Here is a 15,441-nt window from a genome sequence, read left to right as displayed (position 1 = left end):
ACTACAACTCCTCTAACACACCCCTACTACACCTCTACTAAAGCACTACTACACCACTACTACGCCCCAGCTACACAAGTGTTACACTGCTACTACCCCATTACTACACCACTACTACATCTGTAACACACCCCTACTACACTTGTAATACACCTCTACTACACCACTACTACACCACTACTACACCTCTACTACCCCACTACTACCCCGCTGCTACACAACTGTTACACTGCTACTACACCATTACTAACACTCTAACACACCCCTACTACACCTCTAATACACCTCTACTACACCACTACTACACAACTGTTACACTGCTACTACACCATTACTAACACTCTAACACACCCCTACTACACCTCTAATACACCTCTACTACACCACTACTACACAACTGTTACACTGCTACTACAGCATTACTACAGCACTACTACAGAGATCTCCACCAGCCTCTGGCTTCCTATGAACATAGAAGGTTGGCGGTTCGGCATGGGTGCCATTCAGAGATCGCTTTGCATTTTCTGAAGGAATACAAAGCATTCTTACAGACATGCTTACATCAGCAGAGCGCTGTTCTCTCTGCACTGGGAGCGATCGCGGGTGCCCCGATGGAAATCACAGCCACCGGCCCCGTGGATCGGCTTCCTCACTGGCGAGTGGGCGTGCGCCCCCAGGAACACACCCGCGAAACGCTGTACAGGTGCGGCGATTCACGGGAACCTGCCAACCTGGTGTCTGCTTGTCGGCAAGTGGTTGCATTGAAAGTTTAATCAGATCAGGAAAAGAAAGACTATAAAATATGAATCAATCCTAAAATATGCTGACTTATTCTTCTGACTTTACCAAATGGCAGAAGCAGTTCAACAATGACTTAATTGGCAGCCTGGAGGTTCTCTGTCAGTACCTTTGTTGGAGAGGCAATTGACATTAGAATGACTGCATAGCCTTGCCCCTCCTTACCTTTCACTTGCAGCTTGCTTGAGGTTTTCTCGCTGCCTGCGCTACAGCTGTATTCGCCTGCATCCTCCAGGAGGACGTCTTTAATATGCAGACTGTGAATCGATCCTTTTACGGTCACCTCGTATTTTCCGCCATGTTTGATCACCCGGGATCCTTTCCTCCACTCCACCGCCACATTGGGCTTGGAGAGCTCGCAGCTCAGCGTCACGCTTCCCTTCTCTTCTGCCTCGGCTGGCTGCAGGGACTTTGCAAATTTAAGTTCCACTGCTGGGGTTTTAATAAAAAAAAAAGTAGAAGTTTAAAAGTGTTCTCCAGACAAATAAAAAAAATAAATTAATTAATTTAACCCCTTGACCTCCGAAAAGTTTGACCCCCTTCATGACCAGGCCATTTTTTTGTTATTCAGCACGGCATTAATTTAACTGACAATAGTGCGGTCATGAAACGCTGTACCCAAATAACATTTATATCATTGTTTTCACACAAATAGAGCTTTCTTTTGGTGGTATTTGATCACCTCTGCGGTTTTTATTTTTTGTGATATAGGTGACAAAAGACCAAAAATGTAAAAAAAAAAAACAATATTTTCTACTTTTTGTTATAAAATTTATCCAATTAAAAAAATCTAATTTCTTCATAAATTTTATTTCAAAATGTATTCTGCTACATGTCTTTGGTTAAAAAAAAAATCCCAATAAGTGTATAAAAACCTTTTGCCAGTAAGTGTATAAAAAATTTTTGTTATACAACATATCCAAGAAAGAAAAAAAATCAAATTTCTTCATAAATTATGTCCAAAATGTATTCTGCTACATGTCTGGTTAAAAAAAAAAAAAAAAAAAAACAATAAGTGTATAAAAAGCTTTTGCCAATAAGTGTATAAAAACTTTTTGTTATAAAACATATCCAAAAAGAAAAAAAAAAAAATCTAATTTCTTCATAAATTATGTGCAAAATGTATTCTTCTACATGTCTTTGGTTAAAAAAAAAAAAATCCCAATAAGTGTATAAAAATTTTTTGTTATAAAACATATCCAATAAAAAAAAAAAAAATTTCTTCATAAATTTTGTCCAAAATGTATTCTGCTACATGTCTTTGGTTAAAAAATAAAAAAATAAAAAATCCCAATAAGTGTATAATTTTTTTTATCAGTTTATTGCAGAGTATAGTGCTGGGCCCAACCTGGGGCATATCAGGTTTGGGTGTATCTACCTATTTAACCACTTGCCGACTACCTAACGCCGATCTACGTCGGCAGTCAGCCCCTCACAGGCAAAGCGACGTAGGTCTACGTCGCTAGCCTGTGAGGGTCTAGGGAGCGAGCGAGCGCGCGCCACCGGAGGCGCGGTCACGCACCCTCCCCCCCCCCGCGCGTGTGTCCGCCGGTCACTCTGCGATCGTCGGGGGAGAGGGAGAAAGTCAGGCGGCTTGTGTAAACAAGCTGCCTGTCATTCTCCCCTGTGTATGAAGGATGATCATACGGTTCTACTATGTAGAACCCTTGATCACTGTTCATACATCTGAAGCCACAGCCAATCACAGTAGAAAGCACGCCCCTAGGGACAAACATAGCCCCTCCCTTTCAAAAAAAGTTAACCCCTTCACTGCCAGTGTATTTTTACAGTAACAGTGCATATGTATAGCACTGATTACTGTAGAAATGTCACTGGTAACCCCAAAAGTGTCAAAAAAGTCAGACAAGGGTTCGATCTGTCCGCCGCAATGTCGCAGTACCGCAAAAAAAATCGCAGATCGCCGCCATTACGCGTTAAAAAAAAAACAACAAAAATGACAAAAATCTTTCCCTTAGTTAGTAAACGCGATAACTTTTGCGCAAACCAATCAAAATACGCTTTTTGCGATTTTTTTTACCAAACATAGGTAGCATAAAACAAATTGGCCGAAAATGTTAAAAAATTTTGATTTTTACATTTTTTTGGGGGGGAATTTCATATAAAAAAATGTGAAAAATATTGCTATTTTTGCAAAATTGACGCTCTTTTTTTGTTTATAGCGCATGATCAAAAAATCACACAGGTGATCAAATACCACCAAAAGAAAGCTCTGTTTGCGGGAAAAAAAGGACGCCAAATTTGTTTAGATACAGCGTCGCACGACCGCGCAATTGTCCGTTAAAGTCACGCAGTGCCGAATCGCAAAATACCCCCTGGTCAGGAAGGGGGTAAAATCTTCCGGGGCTTAAGTGGTTAAAAAGGACATCATGGAAAGTAAATGTGACCTTGTATCCTTGTTCATTAATAATAGCCATATGGTCATAGAAGTTCCACCACCCACAGACTTCTCAAAGAACACAAAACCCCAGGTTGCCTGTAGGCAGGTGCAGTCTATTTTCTCCACTGCAGGTTGTCTCCACCGCAGAGAGGAAGTCTAGAGAAACATGGTTCCTTTATTGTTTCCTGGGTCATTGGGGCAGCGATCTGGTTATATGCTGACAGCCCATGTGACTCTGGTGGCCATTTTGGGTCAGGCAGAGTCTATTTAAGACCCTGGCTCCTGGGTTTGGCACCCATTTAGCATCTGGCTAGTATAGGGACACCTGTCTGTTAGGTGCAGTAACAGTGGCAGGTGAAGGTTCCAGATGATTAGAGAAAGCTTAGGGATCTGCCACTCTTCCTGGAAACCTCCCCCCTGTCAATTCGGCTGAGACCAGTTCTGTTACAGTCTGCTGTTCACCCGTGAGTGTTCCTGGTTGGGCTTTCTTCAAGAACTTAATAGAAAAAAACTTCTTCAAGTTCTTTCTATTACATCTGGACTGAGTGTGTGTTATTGCTGTCGCACCACGCTGCACCCACCCGCACACCTGTAGCCTGTTTCTACCTCAATGGGGAAAAATACAAAGTCCTTCTCAACCTCGCAATATTTACCTTTAACTTCTAGTTTTGCTTCGGTACCGTTCTGGCCAACCCTGAAACTGACCAAGCCGGAGTCTTCCAGAGAGACCTTCCTCAGGGTAAGGGTGTGGATTTTTCCCTTGTGGACAGAAATCTCATTCATCTCGTTGTTCTGCAATGGAACTCCAGCCAGAGACCACTGGACATTGGGAGCATTATCCTTCGACACCTTACACTTGAAGATGGCGTCTTCTCCCTCCTCTACTGACACATTCTGTAGCTGATCCACGATATACGGTTCTGGTTCTGAAACAAAATAAAGTGCATAGGTTATTGTTCCCACCTTGCCTCTCAGCATGTGATGACGGTGTTCCAACAAACTGACCTAAAACAGTCTTTCTCAACCTTTTCAAATCAGAGGAACCCTTGAAAAATATTTTCAGGTCCTGGGGAACCCCTGCTAAAAATGATTACACTTACACCCCTTGGTGTTTTTTCTTCCACCACTCTTTTATACACTGCCTGGCCACAAAAAAAAAAAAAAGTTGTCTCCAAAAAAAATACATACTCTAATATTTCATTGGCTTTGATTACGGCACGCATTCGCTGTGGCATTGTTTCGATATGCTTCTGCAATGTCACAAGATTTATTTCCATTCAGTGTTGCATTCATTTTTCACCAAGATCTTGTATTGATGATGGGAGAGTCGGAGCACTGGGCAAAGCCTTCTCCAACACATCCCAAAGATTCTCAATGGGGTTAAGTTTTGGACTCTGTGGTGGCCAATCCATGTGTGACAATGATGTCTCATGCCCCCTGAACCACTCTTTTACAATATGATCCCGATGAATCCTGGCATTGTCATCTTGGAATATGCGCATGCCATCAGGGAAGAAAAAATCCATTGATGGAATAACCTGGTCATTCAGTATATTCAGGTGGTCAGCTGACCTCATTCTTTGGGCACATGCAGTAATTATCCAATAGGAGAGTTACTGCATGCTTAGTTTAGTTAGTTGCTTAGGTAATTCCATGTGGCACCTTTTTTTTTTTGGCCAGGCAGTGTATTTCCCTGTTTCTAAATCCTAGGTGGTTTATGCTGTGACTATCGTGAAAGTGCTGAAGATATTGTTGAGGGCCCATTTACATCCTATTGGTGCACAGTGCGTCAGCGTGTCTTATGTTGCATTTTAACGTGGGTTGGGTTAAGGTAGCCCAATTAAATCAATGAGCTTCCAATGAACCAAAACTTCCAGAAAATCTCTCTTGTGGATACTGGCAGTGGTGTATTTTGGTTTTGAGCTGCCCTAGGCATGACTAAAATTGGGCACCCCACCCCCTTCCCCTCCTATGTAAATGTGCCCCACTCTTTTTTTAACGAATGTGACTCCCTCCAAAATTGAAGGACTACAAGTCCCAGCATGAACCCCTGAGATCTCACGAGAGGTGGGGTGGGTGAGGGAGAGAGAGAGGGGGGGGGTGAGAGAGAGAGAAAGGGGGGGGTGAGAGAGAGAGGGGGGTGAGAGAGAGAGGGGGGGATGAGAGAGAGGGGGGATGAGAGAGAGAGGGGGTGAGAGAGAGAGGGGGTGAGAGAGAGAGGGGGATGAGAGAGGGGGGAGGAGAGAGAGAGGGGAGAGGAGAGAGAGAGGGGAAAGAGAGAGAGAGAGGGGGGATGAGAGAGAGAGGTGGGGTAAGAGAGAGAGGGGGGATGAGAGAGATGAGAGAGAGGGGGATGAGAGAGAGAGAGAGGGGGGGATAAGAGAGAAGGGGATGAGAGAGAGAGAGGGAGGAAGGGTTGGTGGGGTGAGAGAGAGAGAGGGGGGATGAGAGAGGCGGCTCTAGCAACCAGCGGCCAATAGAGTCTCAGGTGGAGGGGGCGGCTTTTTTGCTGCCCCCCTGTAAAGTGCCGCCCTAGGCCTGGGCCTTGTTGGCCTAGGCCAAAATACAGCACTGGATAATGGACTTGACCCTCGAAAAGGCATCACCTAATGTGTCCAATATACAGTATATTGCCAATGATCATGTTAATGATGGATATTTGAGAAGGTCCCATCCATAGAATTTGATAGGTGATTATATGCCCCTCATTTTAATACTTTTAACAGCCCTCCTGTACTGGTCAGTGAAGGACCCCTCTTACCTTTAACAAACACTGTAGCCATGGATTTTTGGTCGCCGGTGTCACATGTGTATTCAGCTGCATCAGACTGCTGCAGCTTGTGTATATGAAGTTCCACCACGTGTCCAGACTGCTTCACTTCATACTTGGCACCCGGTTTAATGGCTGCTCCACCTTTCTTCCACTGCACCGGGGCACCAGGTTTGGAGATCTCTGCTCTGAGAGTCACTGATCCGCTCTCTTCTCCCTGCTCGTTCTGTAGGTGTCGTGTGAACTCCACAGGTAGTGCTGGGAAATGACATCATGTTGGGTTTTAAATAGTTGAGTCAAGATAACATAAATCAGTTCACCTACTGTAGTTTTACTTAAATGCTGCCTGAAGAAGCCATTTTGGAGTAACATGTAGAAGATATAAGTTTGCTTGGGATTCAGTACAATGTAACAAGATACTGTCCGAACTATATATATGTAAATTGTTTATATATCCATGGATTTTAACTTTTGCACAAAAAAAAAAACACATTTGTTTTTATATTACTCCTGTTTGTGGACTCAAATAGCACTATAAAAAAAATCCCATCCTATCTATTTTCACTATTGTTAATTAGGGATGTCATGTGAATATGGGACTGCAGCCATACAGCCATCTTTATAAAAGATGTTTGACACCTGTGTGGGCCCCTCCTTGACCTCACCTGTCACAGTCACTGTGGCCGTGGCCTTTTGATCTCCTATATCGCAGGTATAATCTCCAGAGTCTTCCGGCAGAGCCTGATGTATAATGAGCTCCACCGTCTTCCCTTTCTGTCGTGTTTCCAGCTTGTCGCTGGGCTTGATTGCCGAGGCCCCTTTCTTCCACTGGACGGGGGCATTGGACTTGGAGATCTGGGCTCGTAGAATGACCGCAGAACCTTCCTCACAGCTGCACTTTTCAGGTTTCTGTTCAAAAACGACTGGAATGGCTGCATCAGAGCACAGGGAATAAAGGATAGCATTTTAAACACAAACTGTGAATATTCTTATAGTAACGGTTAAGTGTACCTTTAGTACAAGCTGTCCTTTAAAGCATGCCCTCACCTCCCTGAGTTCAGTCACCTGGAGTAAGGCTTCTCTTTTCCTGTTCCAACCATCTTCACGGTGTAGCCCTGCTTGGAGCACGGAGCCACACAGCCTTGCTTTTGAAAGTGTCCCAACCCAGCTTTCTTCATCCCGCACATGCACCCCTCTGCCCTGTTTGTTTCTATTGGGGAACCATATTTATGGTGACCTCCAATGGTAATGCAGAGTATGGCTGTTGCATAGAAATGAATGGGGGCTGTGGCATGCATGAACAAGTTGAGGAAAAAGCTGGTGGGGAAGCTTTCTGAAGAAAGACTGTGCATGGGCAAAACTGCATAGGAAAGTTTGCTGGATTGAGGATGGAGGTATTTCACCAAGTGGGCTACACTGAGAGGGTTGGTAAAATGCCTCCTGTGTTATAAAGCTAAGGTAAATACACTCCTGCCTACTGTTGTCCTATACCTATATCCCTATCCAGCTCAGAAAAGTTCTGTCCTAAGTAGTTGACAGCAGAAGACCCAAGACAGGCCCCGACAATATTACCATGTCCCAGCACCTTAGTGACCTGCAGCCAGGGACACTAACAAGGCAGTACAGCCGGACCTTCTTCCCGGGCCCCATCATTCTAAAAGGAGGGGTCCGAGGCACTTGATGAGCTGGCTGTACTGCCTTTTTGCTGACTCCTGTGGATCCCCCTGCAGTGTTGCCAGCTTCTACTCCTCTTTGGCTGTGCTGCAGGGGGATCACTTCTAGGATCTGCACCCCCTTCCACCTGCTGTTGGGCCTCCCCCTGTGTGTCCCCTTCCCTCCACTCCTTTCCTGCTGGCTGCTGCAGATACACAGGGGGTTGTTTCAGGATGGAGGGCAGGAGGGCCAATAAATAATACACAGCCCCTTCTTTCCTTGAATGAACACAGTGAGCGATCAGCACTGATCGCTCCTGTGTCCATTCATCCCTGAAGCAGTGTAAACTGTGCCTTCCTCTATAACAATAAGAAACTCACCAGCCATTTCAGAACACAGCATAGGTCGAAGTTGGCCAAATCAACTGATCTAGACCCAGAAGGAAATTCTTCAATAAATCCAAGAAATATAAAGCATCTCCTCTAAGTTTGGGATTTTATGGGCAATTAGAAATAAACAATATATGAAAGTATATAAAAACAATTAATATTTATTATTTTGAAAAATTCACAAATACATCCAGGACCTCAAATGGGTCCACATTACATGTAAAAACGACAGAATCATAGATATAATAGTACATTTAATAGGTCATCCATAGGAACAAAAAGCACCCTTGGATAGTTACAGATTACTGGGACCAATGGTCCTCATCAGGGGCATCTTACTGAATGGGCACGCCCCAGCCAAGCATTAGTCCCGATTCCCGTGTGCATCCCACTGCCGAACTTAGCAGGTGGCAAGTGCCTGTCAGCCCTGCACTGCTGTCAGGCCACTTGGGCCATGGAGGGGGAGTCCACAACTGCAGGAACGCCTGTCTGCCTCCATGGGAATGGACACACACAGGACAGTCTAGTGTGACTCCAGTCCGTGTGTGTGTGTGTGTTCACTGGACCCAGCTGCCAAAATTGGAAGCTGTCATTAGCCTGGCACTGCTGTACCATTAAATATCGCCTTATCGATAATTTCCTTTTTTTTTCTCCTGGGTGATTGTGTAGGCGGGGTCCCAGTGCACTGCATTGTCCGGGGGCCTATAATGCTCTTAAGATGGCACTGGTCCTCATGAAGAGGGAATGTCCAATGCGTTTCAAGCACTTTAATGAACTTTCAGTTCTTTTCTTCTTCAGGGACAGAATTTCCACTTCATCAAGAAATGTAACTTTCCATATTTCCATACAATCCCATGAGGATGTCCTATTGCGCTTCACCTCAATAATTAGGAGAAGATGAGTATTTTTTTGTCAGAATCACCACTTCTCAAAAAGATTTCTCTGCTCTTGTAGGACCGCAGGGGAGGTACATAATAATCCCCACAAAACACTTGGTCAGTGCCTTGCAGTGATAATGAGGGGGAAAAAATGGGGGAGATATTCACATCCACCAAGGAAAACCTGGTATTCAAAACTATGCAAGTTTCTCCCTCATGTATAACAGGGTGAAGCATTGGAGGAAACGGCGTCACAGCAGAGGAGGTGGATTTCTTTCCTCGTTCACGGCGAGGCTGTATGGATGTTGCTTTGCGATTTCACCCTGTTATACATGAGGGAGAAACTTGTATCATTTTGAATACCAGGTTTTCCTTGGTGGATGTGAATATCTCCCCCCCCCCCCTTTTTTTTGCTCATTATTACTGCAAGGCACTGACCAAGTGTTTTGTGGGATTATTATGTACCTTCCCTGCGGTCCTACAAGGGCAGAGAAATCTTTTTGGGAAGTGGTGATTCTGACAAAAATAAAACATCTTCTCCTAATCATTGAGGTGAAGCTCAATAGGACATCCTCATGGGATCGTATGGAAATATAGAAAGTTACATTTCTTGATGAGGTGGAGATTCTGTCCCTGAAGAAGAACAGAACTGAAAGTTCATTAAAGTGTTTGGAATTGGACATTCCCTCTTCATGAGGACCATTGCTCCCAGTAATCTGTAACTATCCAAGGGTGCTTTTTGTTCCTATGAATGACCTATTGATTGTACTATTATATCTATGATTCTGTCGTTTTTATATGTAATAAAATAATAAATATTAATTGTTTTTATATAATTTCATTGATTGTGTTTTCTAATTGCCCATAAAATCTCAAACTGAGAGGAAATGCTTCTTTATATTTCTTGTATAAATCTATGGGATGGTGGCAATGTATACCTTCAGTGCCTTGAGATTTAGTTAGATTCTTTAACCACTTAACCACTTTACGTCTGCTCACAGTAATATTACTGCGGCAGAGTGGCTCGTTATCGTCTGACGACGTAGTATTAACGTCGTCAGACACTCCCCCTTCTGGGCAGCGTTTGCGCGCCGCCGGAGGCTCGCTCCTGCTGTTTTCATTCACAGCGGGAGTCGGGCCAGGGGAGGAGCAGCGGCGATCGCCGCTGCTCTGCCCCGATCGCCAGGGATCTAGTGTGGAGATCCGCCCGCTGTGTGTAAACACAAGCGGACGGATCTCCATAGTGACAGGGAGTGACAGATCGGAGTGTTCAGCATAGCTGGACATCCGATCTGTCCATGACTCACTCAGTCACCTCCCCCCCCACACGTCAGTAAGCACCAGGCATACATTAACCCCTCCCTCTCCAATAAAATTAACCCCTTCCCTGCCAGTGTCATTTTTACAGTAACAGTGCATATATATAGCACTGATTATTGCAGTAATGTCACTGGTACCCCCAAAAGTGTCAAAAATGTCAGTCAAGGGTCCGATCTGTCCGCCGCAATGTCGCAGTCCCACAAAAAAAATCGCAGATCGCCGCCATTACGCGTTAAAAAAAAAAACACCAAAAATGACAGAAATCTTTCCCTTTGTTAGTAAACGCAATAACTTTTGCGCAAACCAATCAAAATACGCTTATTGCGATTTTTTTTTACCAAACATAGGTAGCAGAAAACAAATTGGCCAAAATTTTTTTTAAAAATTGGTTTTTACATCTTTTTTGGGGGGAATTTCATATAAAAAAATGTTAAAAATATTGTTATTTTTTCAAAATAAACGCTCTTTTTTTTGTTTATAGCGCAAAAAGTAAAAATCGCACAGGTGATCAAATACCACCAAAAGAAAGCTCTGTTTGTGGGAAAAAAAGGACGTAAATTTCGTTTGGGTACGGCATCGCACGACCGCGCAATTGTCAGTTGAAGTCGCACAGCGCCGAATCGCAAAAAGTGGCCTGGACGGAAGACAGCAAAATCCTCCGGTGGTAAAGTGGTTAAGCCCCGGAAGATTTTACCCCCTTCCTGACCAGGGCCTATTTTGCGATTCGGCACTGCGTGACTTTAACGGACAATTGCACGGTCGTGCGACGCTGTACCTAAACTAATTTAACATCCTTTTTTTCCCACAAACAGAGCTTTCTTTTGGTGGTATTTGATCACCTGTGCGATTTTTTGATCATGCGCTATAAACAAAAAAAGAGCATCAATTTTGCAAAAATAACAATATTTTTCACATTTTTTTAAATGAAATTCCCCCCAAAAAAATGTAAAAATTAAAAATTTTTAACATTTTCGGCCAATTTGTTTTATGCTACATATGTTTGGTAAAAAAAAATCGCAAAAAGCGTATTTTGATTGGTTTGTGCAAAAGTTATCGCGTTTACTAACAAAGGGAAAGATTTTTGTTGTTTTTTTTTTTTTAAGTAATGACGGCGATCTGCGATTTTTTTTTTTGCGGGACTGCGACATTGCGGCGGACAGATCGGACCCTTGACTGACATTTTTGACACTTTTGGGGTTACCAGTGACATTACTGCAGTAATCAGTGCTATACATATGCACTGTTACTGTAAAAATGACACTGGCAGTGAAGGAGTTAACTGTATTGAGAGGGAGGGGTTAAGTGTGTCCTAGGGGCGTGTTTCTAACTGTGATTGGCTGTGGCTACTTGTGTAAGAACAGAGATCAACGGTCCTACATAGTAGAACCGTCTGATCTCCATTCTTACACAAGGGAGAATGACAGACGGCTTTGTTTACATTAGCCGCCTGCCTTTATTCCGTTGTAACGGACGATTGCGAGTGCCCGGCCGACATCGGGTCCGCCGGGCACACGCGCGGGGGGGTCCGTGACCGCGTGGGAGCGGGAGCACACCTCCAGCGGCGTGCGCTCGCTCCCTAGACCCTCACAGGCTAGCGACGTAGCCATACGTCGCTTTGCCTGTGAGGGGCTGACTACCGACGTAAATAGTCGTGCGGCGGTCGGCAAGTGGTTAATAAATCAGCTGGTGTTTTTCGGTCCTGATTCACCTACACAAAGCACCGTACCAAAAAGATACCTACAAAATACCTGTGTCCAACCACAGAACCCACTTTGTAGAGTGGATACAACCAAAACAATGATGCTGTGGTGAAGACAACATTGTTCATCATCCTGGTAAGTACTCCATGATAAGAATCAATATGCCTGGCAACCCAATGCCTCGGATTAAATGCAAGCACCAGAGGCCAACAGACTTCATCCACAAATTAAAAATCTGGGTTGGCTGACATTTTAAATACATTTTAGGTTTCTCTGTGAAGGTAGTGTGGTACCCTCCTAGGTAGTTGCTAGTGAGAAAGTATAGTTTGACCTCTGTCTGCTTACCAGAAGAGCTGCAGGTAAATCTGTATTGTTCTCTGCCTACCAGAGAGCAGGATTTGTTAGTGAGGTCTGCTCATTGTGCTCAGAGTGCAACTCATTCAGTCTAGAGAGTGTTTCAGGCTGGTCCAATAGGGAGGCATGTTGGACAGTGGGAGGAAACCTGACAAATGGGTGCATGGGCTTTGATACTGTCCTGATGAATGGCAGAAGGAAAGTTGACTCGGTGCATGTTGGGATACTGTATAAAAGCCAGGAGCACATGTGCTCAAGGTCTTTAGTTGGGGACCTTGCATGGGCTTTGATACTGTCCTGATGAATGGCAGAGGGAAAGTTGACACGGTGCATGTTGAGATACTGTATAAAAGCCAGGAGCACATGTGCTCAAGGTCTTTAGTTGGGGAGCAGTGTCCGGGAGGGAGGGGGCGGCTGCCTTCTCCTCTGTAGAGGTGCCATGTGGCCTCAGGGCGTCGTCCTGAGGGCCAGGAGAGTAACAGTGAGGAGCTGAACCCAGAGGTCCTGGGAAGCTGACTGAGAGGGGAGACATTGGAGGATCTGTCTCTGCAGTACAGTGAGTACATAAACTCGTATCAAGGGGCCTGACCTGAAGGGGGCCACCCCTGCTCCAAGGATAGTCAGTGGATGGGTGTCAGCGGGAAGAGGATGCTAGTGAGAGTGTCCTGAAGATAAGATATCTTCACCAAGTCGTCTTGTCAGAGAGTAAAGAGAACAAGAGACTTAACCCCATCTACACTTGTGGCATTGTGGATTAATAGCCTGGCTGTTCCTAAGTACTAAAGAAGATCTGAAGATAGAAGTCTTCATCCATGTGAATAGTTCAGGTGGAATATCCCACTATTTCCTTCTTCTATCCCAATTACAAAATGAACAACAAAAAACCAACACCCTTAGACTGTTTATTTCTCTGAAGAGCCAACAGGAGCAAGAAGGGATCCAGGAACTTTATCTAATTATAACCGTGTGTTGGTAACCAGGGGAGCCCACGGAGTCAATATCCAGCAGTTTCTGCAGGGGCAGTGCTACAGTAGTTAGATCATTGTATAGCTAATAGTAGTCACAGCAATGCCAACAATTCAGCTGTTTAGCCATGTAACATGGACAATTAACACCTGCCCCAGACTTCATGGCACTTAGTGATTGGATCATGTAAATTAGAATTGGTTTGGTTTCACAAACCTTCACACCTATGTCTTGGAAATCAACATTTGTCTTGACACATCTCTTGGCACTATCGTGATTGGGTTACACTGCTCATTGGCCACTCATGTGGCTATAAACGCTGGGGCATGTTTTTCACACTCATTAGAACTGACTGGGCCACTTAGTGTAGATGAAATATTTTTAACATTACGGAACAAAACCAGTTGAATGTGACTATTATTGGCATTATTATCAATAAGTAAATTCTTCTTCTTAGCATTTTGTTAAGTCAAAAAAACTCTTTACCTGTCACAGTGACTTTGGCCTTTGTCTGCTGGTTTCCGATATCACACATGTATACACCGGAATCGGCAGGTGTCACATTGAGGATCTGCAGGACTTGAATGGCGCCATGATCCAGAATATTGTATTTGGCGCTCTGACTGATCTGCTGTGTGCCCTTCTTCCACACCAGGGGCACTCCAGGCTGGGACAGCTCACACTGTAGAACCACCGTAGCGTCCTCCTCCACTTCAACATCAGATAGTTGTCTTTTAATCACTGGGAGAGGAGCTGGAAAGACAAAGAGGTTAATTTAGTTACATAGTTGGTAAGGTTAAATAAAGACACCAATCCATCCAGTTCAACCTGTGTGGGTGTACATGCTCATAATAATTTCCCATATCCCTATATAAGGTGCTTTTAGATAAACATCCAAGAGCTTTTTTAAACTATCAATACTTCCTGCTGACACCACTTATTGTGGAAGTGAATTCCACATCCCTACCACCCTGACAGGGAAAAAACCCCTATGTAGTTTAAAGCGGAGTTCCACCCGACAGTGGAACTACAGCTTACATAGTTTGTGAGGTTCAAAAAAGACATCAGTCCATCCAGTTCAACCTATGATGTGTGTGTGTGTTTGCTGTTAACCGTACATTGTATACCCCTGTATGTTGTACATTGTATACCCCTGTATGTTGTACATTGTATACCCCTGTATGTTGTGGTCTTTAAGGTGCCCATCTAGTAGTTTTTTTAAACTATTGATGCTCCCTGCTGATACCACTGCTTGTGGAAGAGAATTCCACATCCTTACTGCTCTGACAGTGAAGAACCCCTTACGTAATTTAAGGTTAAACCGTTTCTCCTCTAGTTTTAGTGAGTGGCCACGTGTCTTATTGTATTTCCTTTCTCTAAAAAGTTTGTTCCTTATACTAGGGTCGCCAGTACAGTATTTGTACATTGATATCATATCCCCCCCTCAATCGTCTCTTCTCCAGATAGAATAAGTTCAGTGCTTGTAGTCTTTCCTCATAGCTGATGTTCTCCATTCTTTAATTATCTTTGTTGCCCTTCTCTGGACTCTCTCCAGTTCCAGCATATCCTTCCTGAGGACCAATGCCCAGAACTGGACAGCATACTCCAGATGTGGCCGGACCAGAGTCTTGTAGAGAGGGAGAATAATCTCTTTATCTCTGGAGTGAATCCCCTTTTTTATACATCCCAGTATTCTGTTGGCTTTGCTTGCAGCAGCTTGGCATTGCATGCCACTGCCAAGCCTGTTGTCCACCAGTACCTCCAGGTCCTTTTCCATCCTAGACTCACCCAGAGGTTTCCCCCCTAGTGAGTAGCTTACTTTTGTGTTTCTGACGCCCACGTGCATTACTTTACATTTTTCCACATTAAACCTCATCTGCCATGTAGTTGCCCACCCCGTTATTTTGTTCAGGTCCGCTTGTAAGGTTTCCACATCCTGCATAGAAGATATTGGCATGCTGAGTTTAGTATCATCTGCAAATACTGAGATTGTACTAGATATCCCCTCCTCTAGATCATTTATGAATAAATTAAACAGGATTGGTCCCAGGACAGAGCCTTGGGGGACCCCACATTCCACACCTGCCCAATCCGAGTACTCCCCATTAATCACCACCCTCTGCTTATATGCTTCCTCCCTCCCTCTGGTGCCACATTTGGCACCTTTCAGGGGGGAACGGGTACTTGTTTTTGACAGGTACCCTGCCCTACTTCC

The 15,441-nt window shown here is 44.3% G+C and overlaps 1 protein-coding gene across 1 annotated transcript in view; it reads right to left on the bottom strand.

Moving 5' to 3' along the window:
* Positions 1 to 15,441, bottom strand: part of OBSCN (obscurin, cytoskeletal calmodulin and titin-interacting RhoGEF) — a 740,285-nt gene that overhangs the window by 440,093 nt on the left and 284,751 nt on the right. Inside the window, exons 58-62 of the mRNA XM_082257722.1 lie at positions 13,713 to 13,979; positions 6,632 to 6,898; positions 5,958 to 6,224; positions 3,850 to 4,122; positions 964 to 1,230 (exon numbers count right to left, since the gene is read on the bottom strand). Coding sequence (XP_082113848.1) covers positions 964 to 1,230; positions 3,850 to 4,122; positions 5,958 to 6,224; positions 6,632 to 6,898; positions 13,713 to 13,979 — 1,341 coding nt within the window. The remainder of the gene's footprint in view (positions 1 to 963; positions 1,231 to 3,849; positions 4,123 to 5,957; positions 6,225 to 6,631; positions 6,899 to 13,712; positions 13,980 to 15,441) is intronic.

Source organism: Pelophylax lessonae (genome assembly GCF_965119305.1).
Source record: "Pelophylax lessonae genome assembly, chromosome: 5".
Classification (NCBI taxonomy): Eukaryota; Metazoa; Chordata; class Amphibia; order Anura; family Ranidae; genus Pelophylax; species Pelophylax lessonae.
The sequence above is the reverse complement of the archived record's forward strand: the minus strand, read 5'-3'. Positions and strand labels throughout refer to the sequence as shown.